At 44.5% G+C, this 13,423-nt stretch overlaps 1 protein-coding gene across 3 annotated transcripts in view; it reads right to left on the reverse strand.

The window, feature by feature from the left end:
• LOC141111846 (uncharacterized) overlaps nt 1–13,423 on the reverse strand; it is a 223,456-nt gene that overhangs the window by 82,577 nt on the left and 127,456 nt on the right. For all 3 annotated transcript variants that reach the window (XM_073604007.1, XM_073604006.1, XM_073604005.1), the window contains exon 6: nt 7,574–7,675. In XM_073604007.1, coding sequence (XP_073460108.1) covers nt 7,574–7,675 — 102 coding nt within the window. The remainder of the gene's footprint in view (nt 1–7,573; nt 7,676–13,423) is intronic.

A 13,423-nucleotide genomic window follows, 5' to 3' on the forward strand; every position in this document is an offset into this window, starting at 1 on the left:
TCTGTGTTTGATTTGTTTCCCTCTTGTGATCACAGTCTAGGGTACTTTTTTATTCAATTACTTTAATTGTAAGGGATATATATATATATATTTGAAAAGTAGTTCAGCCAAGTTGAAGTCATATTTGTCTTTTGTGCGTCTTCCATTTTATGTAGAATTGTCTGTGTTTACATGTGCTGATAAGTCAGCATGTCCACAATTCAGCTAGAAGGCCATTCTGGCCACAGGAGTGTACAGCCAGTACTCTGTAAATATGTCTTATCAATCATTTGTTTTTCACAATGAAAAGTCATTTTGGTAATGAAAAAGTTGCTTAGCTATTATTTTCTCCACAATGGAGTTTTTGCTTCTTTGGCCAGGACTACCTCCACCTAAGTGTGTGGAGGTTCCAGGTTAAAGGTGATAGCAGGTGTGGTTAGTGATCAAAATATTGATCAAAAGAGGGGAGACTGTAATGGAAATTTGTAAGTTCTGTATATAATTGTATTGTATTTTGTATGTATTGCACACTGCCCTCACTGTGCACACGGCACTAATAATGTTTTCAGTAAATGTTTACATTCTTTCGAGTCCTGATTAGAATAAGCCTGCCTATGTAACGCCCCTTGTTATGATAAACCTACAATTGTAATATTAATGTGATACCTACGTAATCATGTGCATAAAAACCTTCAATTGCGTCATAATAAAGCAGAACAGTAATTTGGAAAGATGCTGAGCGTATCTTTTGTGTCTGTTCCCTACTGCAGTAGTTATTATTAATTTGGAACCACTAATCAATATGAGGATAGGAGTTGCCTATCATCAATTCAACCGAGTCAGCGGTGACGTACACCACGTACGACGAGACTAGAAAAGGCCGGTTCAGAACCAAGCGCGGCACCCTTTGGCCTCCTTTTGCTAATCTCGTGTTAGTAAAAGTTTGGTGAGAGACGATTCACGCTTTTTCAGACTCGTGGCTTTCAGATCGTTTTCTGCCGTTCAGTTTGTGCTTGTGGGTTTGTATCTGCTCTTCAGTGCGTGCAGTCAGTTCGTATCGGAGTTTTCTGTGCGATCTTGCCCGCTCGTTGCTGTTTTTCAGGTCGCTCTTCACAGGCCTTGCTGTTCTTCAGTGCGTTCTGTTACTTCGTTCTGAGCAGCCGACCGTTTTCTAGCCATGTTTCGTATGCGTACTCCTCGTAGAGTTCGTGCTGTGCGGGGGCTTGGTGTTGGGGTCCTGACCTTGACACAAGTCCAGTCCATGAACAGGGTGAGGAGGAGTTCATGGACCAAGAATTGGTTGCTTCAGCGTGACCAGTTCTGTCATATGCCTTTGCTCCGTGAGATCCGTGAGAATAATCCTGATGATTTCAGGAACTTTCTCAGGATGACGGACCCCGTATTTCACCGTTTGTTGGCTTCGCTGACCCCCTATATCAGCAGGCAGGATACCTGCATGAGGCAAGCCATCACTCCGGAGCAGAGGTTGGTCGCTACCTTGCGGTATTTGGCCACAGGGAGAAGTCTGCAGGACCTCAAGTTCTCAACAGGCATCTCCCCCCAGGCTCTTCTTTGTGGACATTTACTGCTTGTGTTTGTTTGAGCTGACCCTGACAGAAATGTGTGGAGTCCAGAAAATGTTGTGATTGTGTGACCTTATACAAAGCACTGTTGGCTGTTATTTACTAAATGCAAAGACACTTTTCACTACAAGTGCACTTGCAACTGCACTGAAACTGCACTTGTAGTGCAAAGTGGATTTGTCCTTAGGAAATTACCCCCATTTTCTCATAAAACAACAATTACATCACCCCAAAAGTGTTGTAGCGTTGAGACAATAATCCACACATTCTTGATGAACAATCTTTTTAATACCTGCACAATCACATGTGCATTTACCAAAGGTTTTTCTGACAAACCAACATGTTTGTTGTATAACAATTTTTGTGGTGTCATTATCCAAAATCAAAATGTGCATTTTATAGAAAACAGGCCTGTGTAAAACCCACAAGAAAGACACAAATCTTGATCTTACAAAGTTCACATTTGGTAGAATTTGAAGGCAATATCAGACATGAGTATTTAGGAACTGGGTTTGATATAGCGTTCAGATGGGGTGAAGTCACCCCTGGAAAAGCCAAATTTGGAAGATGCACACAAATTTCCCAATGTCAACATGTGCTATCTGCCATCAGGGGGGATCAAGGGACGTGTTTTGGGGGAGAAAGCCCTTCCTCACCGCTACTTTATTATTGAGGAAGGGGTTGCACCCCCAAAACGCGTCCATTGATCTCCCGTGATGGCAGATAGCACATGTTGGCACACTGTGTGCATCCTCCAAATTTGGCTTTGGGAAAAATCACAAAAACATTTCGCACATTGTAGCACACAAAAGAAGAAAGTGATTTGGAGGGGCTTTAAACTCGCCCCAAAACATCAATGATGTTTTTATATTTTGGAATAACATCATTGATGTTTTGCTTGATGTTTTCCAATTGTAAATTACACCCCATGATCTCCCCGATCAGGATCTGGGCACTTTCTGATGTGAAAGGATCTTCATCCACAACCTCACAATCACCTAAAAAGAGAGGAACCCAAAATAAATTAGGTCTAAAAAAAATGCCGCCATCCATCTCTTATCTGAGCCTGTGGTCGCAGACACTCACCTGTTGTGGTGACTAGTTCCACCACGTCTTCTTCCTCCTGCTCAGCTTGTGTTGGGGGGATTTCCCCTTCTTACAGAGGGGGGGGGGCTCTGGACTCCTCGGATGAGGGGTGTCCTCCGAGTCTTTTCTCCTCTATGTAAAACAAAAAAGGTATAATTAGCACACAAATATTTGATGGCAGAACTATCAAGATGAAACATTGCTTGGAAGTGGGGTACAATTGTCTATTTTAGCAGAGTTCCAAGATGTAGCATTTTTAGTGTCCTTTGTCAAGCTGCGATACTTTACCTGTTTAGTACAAGCTTCACAGATAGAGACCCCCCTATAGTATACACTGGAGCACCTGTGTGGGGCCCCCTAATAAAAAGGGTGTTCTGGGGTCCCACACTAGTGCTCCAGTGTCCAGATGTGAAAACAGCTGCTCAGTGTCCTCTCCTTACACACAATCTAGTTTGCATTTCATTCTAGTAACAAAGCCATCTACACAACCCAATTCTTTGAAGACAAGTATAGGGCCTCAAAATGGTGGCCAAATGCATATGGGCTAAACAATGGTATTTTATCGTCCGAAATAAAAATGTGTGATCCGAACGAATAATGTGCCCATGAACATGAAAGTTGCCATTTTAAACTGTACAACAGTTCCTAAAAGCACATGGAGCAGCACGAACGTAATAAACACAAGAACAATAGGAACACAGCACAACTACTTACTTACTTACTTACTTATCTTTCTGTACTGCTCATGTTCTCGTAATTTCAGGTCCGACCACCGCTTCCTGAACTCATCTTTCGATCGTCGTACCCCGAATTTCCGGTGCAGACTTCTGACCACTTTCGCCATGATCTTGGCCTTTCGGACATTGGGGTTGGGGTAAGGCCCATACTTTCCATCATAGTCGGCCTTCTTCAGGATGTCCACCATCTCCAACATCTCCCCAAAGGACATATTTGAGTCCTTTAATCTCCTTCTGGATCGGGACGTTTCAGGCTTCGGCCTTTCCTCCTCCTCCTCGTTGCTGTAATTAGCACGATCCTGCTGTCTATCCGCCATGTGCTCTTCCTCCACTGCGCCGAACGAAAAGGGGCAGGGAATAGAATAGAAAAAACGTCAGGGGCGGGCGGAGTTATACGCATGCGCAGTGTGTATAAATCGTAACACGCGCGTCTTACATACGATCTGTGAGCGGAGGAAGGAGCATCGGAGACGCCGATCGTGCTAACGAAGGTAGGATCTAAACTGGGGCCTATACTGCTTCGAAATGGAAGCCTATATTGTAACAAGATTAGGGGAGTTTGGCCTGACATTAGGGTTTGTCTTGTGTTGTGTCTTGCAGAGAAAATGGATGGGTTCAACAACCACAATTTCCTGCCCCTGTTCATTGACAAGTACAGAGAGCTGCCCTGTCTGTGGCAGGTCAGACACCCCCACTATAACCACAAACAGAAGAGGCAGGCAGCGCTGGAGAAACTGCTGGAGTTGGTGAAGCCGGTGGTCCCCACAGCAACCATCCCCTATTTAAAATCTAAAATTGGTGGCCTGAGGAGCACATATCTTAGGGAGCGCAAGAAGGTCACAGATTCCCAGAGATCCGGAGCTGCAGCAGATGACGTTTATGTCCCCAGGCTGTGGTACTATGAGAGACTGCGATTTCTGTCAGACCACACTGAAGTCAGGGAATCCCTCTCCACTCTTCCTTCCACCCTTCCTTCCACCCCAGCTGAGGCTTCCGATGTCCAACCTGGGCCTTCCAGCCAGGAAGAAGTGGAGGAGCCCAGCTGGAGTCAGGTATAGCATTCTTCTACAGATTTCTGGGCAATAAATAAATGATGTTTACTAGATGTTAGTATTGATCACTAATTGCTGATTAAAAAAAGTGTTTTACATATCAATAGACAGTAGTGGGCACCCAAAATTGGGACAAGAATGCAAAATGCTGGGCTCAGAAGGATAGTCTGTTATATTTGTTAACATTCAATTTGCAGCAGTCAGGAGGTGAAAATTGTGTGTGATTGATGTAAAAAAAACTAAAACTATGTCCCTTTTTCATACACAGGAAGACCTCAGCCAGGAGGAGGCTGTGGAAGGTGGCAGCCAGGAGGAGGCAGGGATTATTAGTGTCAGCCAGGAGGAGGCGGGGATTAGTGTCAGCCAGGAGGAGGCGGGGCTAAGTGTCAGCCAAGAGAAGCCTGGGACAAGTCGCAGCCTGACTGAGTCTCAGGTTCCTCCCCTCCACCTGCCATACAAAAGGGCCAGGAAGGCCACTCCCAGTCCCGTGCAGGATTCAGCGTACAGGCTGATCCAGGAGGCTTCTGCGTCCCTCAGAGCCTTCCCCAGTCCTGAAGAGGCCTTTGCCTGCATGGCTGCCACCAAATTGCAGGGCATGCAGGAGGGCCAATGCAAGATCTCTGAGGACCTGATTTATAAAGTCCTACGTAAGGGGTTGAGTGGGGAACTGACACCCAAGACAGATGTCATTGAGATCGACGATCCTCCTCCTCCTCCTGCCATAACTCCACCACCACAGCCACAGCGTGGAAGGAGGCGTGGAAGGAAGACCAAAGAGTGATGGCCCTGGGTTCAGTCTGGTCTGACAGAAGATGCAGTCTCTCGTATGACCACAGCCTGGGGACACAGATGTCATCTGCTGCTTTCCGGATCTCTGGGACTTCTGGACCAGACTGCCCTCCCTAAGATAAGGACTCCTCAGGCCACCAATTTTGCTTTTAAATAATTGATGTCTGCCCTGGGGGTCCAAGGCTTCGCCCACTTCTGCAGTTTCTCCAGCGTTGCCTCCCTCTTTGTTTAGTTGTGACCCCTTAATAAAATATTTTTCGGTAAATTCTACTCTCCTGTGTGTGTTTTCATCCAAAAAGGACAGTTTGTTGGTGACGATTCAGGTACATTTCTAACATAAAATGTGAAATTAACAAGGGACAACAACACCAAACAATCTCTTACAGATTAAATAGAACAACATATCAATGGTGTTGTGGGAACTTGTCACAAAAAACACACAAACATTTTCAGGAGTACAAATCAAAATCACCAAAAAAAAAAATTAAAAAAGAGAAACACAAAAAAAGATTCTACATTAAAGTCAAAAAAAAAAAAAATATGTTGTCAGATGTGAGAAATCAAAATATATTGAGGGAATCCCGATAAATAGTAACGAAAGAAGTTTGTGAGAAGTGTGTGTGAATATGAGCATCAAAACTACTAAATTCTTGTCACATTATAAAGAAGAAGAGTGCGCTGTATTAAACCATTATGAACATTGCAGCGTGACGAAAGTGCTGTATCCATTGCGAACGCTAAGTTTACCAGAACGAGCTGTCCCGTGTCGGAATTTCTGCTGAGCATGCGTGGCACTTTGTGCGTCGGAACAGGCCACACACGGTCGGAATTGACGCGATCGGATTTTGTTGTCGGAAAATTTTATCTCCTGCTGTCCAACTTTGAATGTCGGAAAATCCGATGGAAAATGTCCGATGGAGCCCACACACGGTCGGAATTTCCGACAACACGCTCTGATCGGACAATGTCCATCGGAAAATCCGACCGTGTGTACGGGGCATAACACCTCTAAAGTCTCTGCAGAAGTTCTGTTTCCCTCTGGCTTACACTCACTTGTGTTTCTGAGTGTTGATCCATGTCGCACACAGAAAATCCTTGCCCAGTCCTGGATGTCAGTATTGGCAGCAATTTGGAAGAAAGTACTTCAGTTCCTCTTCATCTGCATAGCTTGCTTTCCTTCTCCTCACACAGGGGAGAACATCAGCGCTGTATCAGTGGCTATATCCTACTCCTGGATACTTTCTCCATAGCATGCTTCCCCTCCCCCGTAGGGGAGAGCACCCCTCCTGGATCTTACATCCTCCAACAAGAACCTCTCAACTTCCCATGCAGAACAAACCCCAGGAAACATGTGACCAGGCCTTAAATAGAAGTCCCGCCCCTGTCCCAACAAATTAATGATTGGTCCAGAGGCGTCTTCCAAAAGCTACCTGTCACTCACACTTGTATTCCTCTTGTCTTCTAGGCCAAACCCCAGAAAACAAAGGAAACTGTCCAAACAGAGTGCAGGGGGTCACACCCTCCTCTACTCTAATAAACCTCCCCAGAAATCAAACCCCATCAGATTACACTGCAGAGTGAGATTCTGGCAAGTTTGGCCTAATATAACACTAAACTCTCTATTGTAGCCCTCACCCAGACTGGTGGGCGTTACCATAAGAAAATGTGGAAAAAGTGAAGCGCTGTGAATACTTTCCAGATGCACTGTACAGTGTATACCTTGTGTTAATGAAGAAGACATGGCCCAGTAGTTTGGCATAATTGTGAAGAAAATTATAAACAATCACACTGAATATTGATGGATTTCCTTAATAAGATATAATGTTCATAGCTCAGATGTGATATAGACAGAAGATATAAGCTGGCAAAATCCCTATTAAAGCAGAACTTTACCCATAACAACTTGATAAAAAATAATATTCTTTAGCAAGGAGCATACATTCTACATTAATGATTATGCTACCAAAATTTGTGTGTGCTGTAAATTGCCTCCAGCATTGCTCTTCTTGCTGGAGGCGGCCATGTTGCTGAAGCCAAGAGCCCCTGAGCAGCAGTAAATATGCTGTCTGTCAGCAGATTGGCCTCTACAAATTTGGTGCAGTGCCTAATAATAGAGAGCAACTGAGCATGTGCAGAGAGGGGTGAGACAGTGTATTATTGGATTTTAAACAGTATAGACACTTATTTTTAATGTTGTACATATCTATACTGTACCAGAAAAATGGTCCAGCCTGAAGTCATCTAACAGAACCTATTTCCTGACTAAAGTTCCACTTTAATCTAATTTATATCTCCCTTTTGATACCCTTCTGCTCTATATTGTTTCTTTACTCTTTCAGACACTTACCTATTGTGAAATATTTCCACAAGAAGCTCCCATAATAAGCCAACGGTATTAAAAAAACAATAGATGTACAAGAAAGTACAATATATATCCACGTTGGTAAATCTATAAAAGAAAAGCACAATAGATGTAATATTAGTCACTCTCCAATATACTGACTACACACTTATTGCTGCATCTACACAACATTTATTATACTTCAGTCACACATCTTAAACCGATCACACATTGATGATCCGATCATTCTGGGTGATTTGGGTTCCTTTTCTGTATTTTAGTTTTTCTAGCCGGTCCCAGATTTCCAGGAGCAGCAAGGAATTGTGACCATTATTTATTCTATTGATGATTCGGTCATCACTTGTGTCTCCATGGTTGTCCATTTCTATCCTACAGATGTCTACACTGTGGGAAGAGTTTTCTTCTTCAAGTTTATTTGATTAAAATGCCTATATGCCTATATGTGCAAACTTAATGACTCAGATACTCTGGAGATTCTTTATACACTTCTAAAATTGTGTTGTTACTTGTTAGAGGAAGTTAGATTTGCCTCTGTTCCAGCTTGGCTGAGTTGCGTGTAGTTCCACACTGTGCCGGTGGGTGTCGTTTCACCATGAGCTGGTGTTGGAAAGGCAACGTGTCGAAGCGTATGGGTGCTCCTCTGTCCTGGGGACAGCTCAGTGGAGGTTGTCTTCCGAGATGCATTCTAGGAGAGGGTATTTATGGGACAGACGCCATGTTTAGGGGTTCGTTTTCAGCCACCTGCTGGCCCTCCTAGCCGACAGGTATGCGTTAAGAGTACCACCTCATGGTCCTCCGCTCCAGAGGCCCACATCGCTGCGGCGTGTGGGTGGGCCCAGAAGTCTGTCTGGGGCCTACCACAACAGCAGAGGAATGGTCCTGAGCTGTCCATCCTGAGTGAAGAAGCTGGACAACCGAGGAGATCCCAGGGGAGGACCCGTCATGGAAGGATCATGCAGCAGGCTGGTCTGGAGAGGGGCCTGGTGACTCGGTTGGAGGACGAATCCTGAAGTAATCTTACTGCATAGTACTGCCGGGTTGGCTTAAAGGTTCAAGTACTGTGTCTGACGTTCATCGCAAACCAATACATCCTGTGGCAGAGGATCTTACGGGTTTTATTCCAAACAAGTCTGTGGCAGAGACTTTTGTTCATGCTGTGTACTGCCTGCTAGGCAAGTGAGAGAGGCCTATCCAGGCGAGCAGAGATTGAATTCCACAAGGGGAGTGCATTCAACTACAAGTACTCAATTCCAGAGAATGTTCTAAAGAGTACTAAGGAAAGGTATTTGAGCTTCCCTGCCACTTTTATTCTGCCTCTTTCCTGCTACTTCAGTTATTACTTGTTCATTAAAGCATTGGAAAATATACTCAAGTGTTTGGTGTCTACATCGTCCAGAGGTAAACTCAACGGGACCATAGACCCGGTGCCGGTGAAACAGAGGTATCGAGAGTGAAGGTAACAGCCCGCTTTAAACCAGCAGCTCCACCGAGAGTTAGTGCTACATGTAAATACCTTAATAAATAGTTTGTAAACCAAAAAAATGAATGTATAGCAGAAAGCTAAGGCTTATACAGTCCTTGTTACTTGAAGTCAACAGTGTTGTGCACTTTTGAGTTAAAATACTATTGGCTACACTAAACACTCTTTCAAAAAGAATAAAAGATAGGAGCGTATCTGTTTGGCAAATTGAGTCAATTGTGGACCACTGGTTCAGCCTACAGAAACAATAATTGGAAAACGTAACATTAATAAGTCACAGCTTGCACCCGAGGGTCCTTAAGTGTCAGAAACCATGCATCAGACCGAGACAGAAGTACAGTTAATCACACGTTTTTAATAATAATAAAAAGGTAAACAGAGTAAGCCTAGTCAATACATAGCCAGAGTTCAGTAACCAGATCACGTAGTCAGCCAATGCCAATGTCAGAGAGCCAGAGATCAACGTGGTAGTACAGCAAGCAGGATCAGGAGCCAGAAGAGACGTCAGCTGAGCAAGTCTTCAACAGGAACGCAGGAGAAAGTCTCTGAGATGTGACCAAAGGCAAAGGCAGAGATGAAGTGAGCTGGATGGCTTTAAGTAATCAGGACTGACAAGCAGATCATCAACAGCTGAGTCACTGTGGAGAGAAAGGAGCTGGCTATTAGTCGACAGCTGAGCGGCCAGCTTAGAGAAGGAAGGGCTGAGCCCAGCCCTGACAGTACCCCCTCCTCAACGACCCCTCCCCCTCGAAGGACCACCAGGCTTGAGGGGAAAACGTCTATGGAAATCACAGAGGAGGACAGAGGCATGTACGTCTGAGGATGAGACCCAAGAGCGTTCCTCTGGACCGTACCCCTTCCAATGCACCAGGTACTGTATGCGCCCATGGAACCTACGAGAGTCAACAATGGATTGTATTTCATACTCCTCATGGTTCTCAACCTGTATAGAGTGCGGACGTGGCACTGAGGCGGTAAAGCGGTTGCAGACCAAAGGTTTCAATAAAGGTGACATGAAACACATTAGAGATGCACATACTAGGAGGAAGGTCCAACGTGTAAGCCACTGGGTTAATCCTGTGAAGGATACGGAAAGGCCCAATAAACTGAGGGCGAACTTCAAAGAAGGAACATGAAGTCGGAAGTTGCGAGACGACAGCCAGGCTCTGTCCCCAACCTGGTAGGAAGGCGCAGGCAGGTGTCTGCAGTCAGCATGGAGTCTGTACCTATCATTAGCATGTCGCAAAGCCTCCTGTACCTGTGCACAAGTGGAATGAAGGCCACAGAGATGCCCCTCTAACGCAGTAATACTCTGTGGAACAAACCAAGGCAGACAACATGGAAGGTTAGAAACCATAGTTTGCCATAATCGGGTAAAAACGGGAAGCTGAATTCAAGGCACTATTGTGAGCAAACGCCACCCATGGTAAGAAGCCTGACCAGTAGTTATGATGGTCAGAAATATAACAATGTAGGAATTGCTCCAAGGACTGATTGGCTCGTTCTGCGGCCCCATTAGACTGCGGGTGATACGCAGAGGAGAAAGCAAGCTGAATACCCAACTGTGCACAAAGGGCTCACCAGAACCGTGACACAGACTGACTACCCCTGTCTGGGACAATCACCTTGGGTAGCCCATGTAAGCGGAAGATCTCCCGAGCAAAAATAGAAGCCAGTTCCTTAGAAGTGGGCAACTTCTTGAGTGGAATACAATGTGACATTTTCGACAACCGGTCAACCACCATAAGGATAACTGTGTTGCCCTGGGAGTTGGGTAACTCCACAATGAAATCCATAGACAGGTGGGTCCAGGACCTCTCTCCATTGGGTATGGGTTGTAGAAGGCCCACTGAAAGGTGTAGTGGAGTCTTACTCTGAGCGCACACGGAACAGGCATCTACGAAGGTGGTTACATCAGCACGTAGAATAGGCCACCAGAATTGTTGGGAAATGGCCCAAAAGAGTTGATTCTTCCCAGGGTGGCCAGAATGGTAAGTCTGGTGCACAGCAGTATGGATAATCTCAGGAACAATGCAGCGGTCACAAGGTTTCTCAGGAGGAGCATCGACCTGAGCAGCAAGAATTTTGTCACCCAAAGGAGAAGTAAGACTGGTGCGAACTGTAGCCAGAATACGATCAGGAGGAATCACAGGAACCGGAACCGACTCCAACTTGGAAGTGGAGGAAAATTGTTGTGACAAGGCATCAGCCCTTACATTCTTAGTACCGGGTAATAATGAGACAATGTAATTAAAACTCGATAAGAAAAGAGCCCATTGCGCCCTTCTGGGAGAGAGGCGCTTAGCCTCAGAAAGAACGTGAGATTCTTATGGGCAGTAAGAATGAGAACCGGCACAGTGGTACCTTCAAGGAAATTTCTCCATTCTAAAATGATCGCTAACAGCTCTCTGTCACCAATCTCGTAATTGCACTCCGCAGGTGACAATTTCTCCTGTTGACGTCTTGCGTCACTTCCGGTCAGCCGAGTATAGGATTCTGACGGCATCCATCTACTCATGATTTCATGCTTATATTTTTCACACAAAATGTGAGCATATCTTTCATTTAATAAAATAAATAATTTTTAATACAGATTTACGCTATGGGCATCCCTTCTCTTCCACATATGATGAGCAAATAAAAACGTCACCAACAACATTTAAAGCACAGACCAGGGCTGCCAAGGATTGCTACACAATGGAAGATACTGTAACCGCGCAGTACCCCTGTGAGGGTGAGTGCACTCACATTAGGAGCTTTTTTTCTTGAGCACAAGCCACTTTGGTATTGTGTATAGCTCATTAGAGAGCACTGGACACTTTCTCAGCACTAGTCACTTTTCTGTATATATGCACTACTAAGCTATCTTCACTGGAAAGTAGATTTTATTTTATTTTTATTGTGGAATGTATTACCTTGCATATATGGCACATATTCATTTTGGTTAATATTCCGGTACTCCAAATACATGGTACTAGCATATATCCAAATCCACAGAGCTTAACATCTCACTAGGTACATTCTTTTCTACTGGCTTGCTAACACCTATCTATCACAGGGGTTGCCAGAGGGTGTAACACATTCTGGACACATTTTTTCACACCAGGACATAATCAGTTTTTAGCACATGTTTTTTCAAAGACATCAATAGTTTGCCACTTCACCTTTGCTGTTTAACCATATTGGTTTGCGGTTATCACATATGTGCAGCGGCTGCCAGAGGGTGTAACACAACTCAGACACACCTTCCTATAGTTAAACTTCAGATATACAGTTATTTCTCATTTTAGTGTCACATTTGCACACCAGCCTTTACCCAAAGCACTGGTTTTGCACAGAGGATGTAGCACCATTACAGATAAGCCAACATTGGTGTTCCCTTTATTCATGTGTACTCCCCTTTCTGAAACTTGGACTTGGTCATTAGGGGTTAATACATCTGAATACTATTTCACAAGGTACTGCACCCTATGCACACTGACGTCAATATTTTTGTACTCCTCCTTCTGACTTGGACGTAGCCATTAGAGGGTAACATATCTGCATATTGTCTCATACGGGACTGCACCCTGCAGAGGGTGTATATGTAGTAACATCCTCTGTTGGAAACCCACTATCTATACATTATTGTTTTGGCACTTTGTCTATCAACTCATCACATATCTACACCTAGGTCCGGAAGACTGCAGAGGGTGTAACACAATAGTTCTATTACAATAAATGTGTTTTTTTCTTAATTAGAACAGTGCAACACCTACATCCCCTTTTATATTCAGTTCTCTGTCACCAATCTCGTAATTGAACTCTGCCGGTGACAATTTCTTGTAGCCACACGGATGCATAGCGCACTCAGAGTTAGGATGTTGAGACAGAAGGGCACCAACTCCAGTCTCAGAAGCATCAACTTCTAGGATAAAAGGCAACGTAGGATCAGCGTGTGCCAACACAGGAGCAAAAACAAAGGCAGCCATGAGACTCTCAAAGGCCTTAATGGACTCCGGAGACCAACTCTGTGGGTTGCCGTCTTTCTTGGTCATATCAGTCAGGGGCTGGACCAGAGACGAGAAGTTATGAATAAACTTCCAATAATAGTTGGCAAAGCCAAGAAAACGCTGCAGAGGGCATAAACCCACAGGTCGAGGCCACTGTAGGACCGCTTAAAGTTTCTCTGGGTCCATCGAAAAACCAGCAGTGGAAATGACATGGTCCAAGAGTTTAACCTGTTCACAATGGAATTCTCACTTTTCCAATTTACAATAGAGATTGTTCTCTCTTAGTCTCTGAAGCACACGACAGACATCTGTGTGGTGGCTCTCCAGGGACTTGAAAAATATGAGGATATCGTCGAGATAAAC

This window comes from Aquarana catesbeiana, linkage group LG11 (assembly GCF_042186555.1).
Source record: "Aquarana catesbeiana isolate 2022-GZ linkage group LG11, ASM4218655v1, whole genome shotgun sequence".
Classification (NCBI taxonomy): Eukaryota; Metazoa; Chordata; class Amphibia; order Anura; family Ranidae; genus Aquarana; species Aquarana catesbeiana.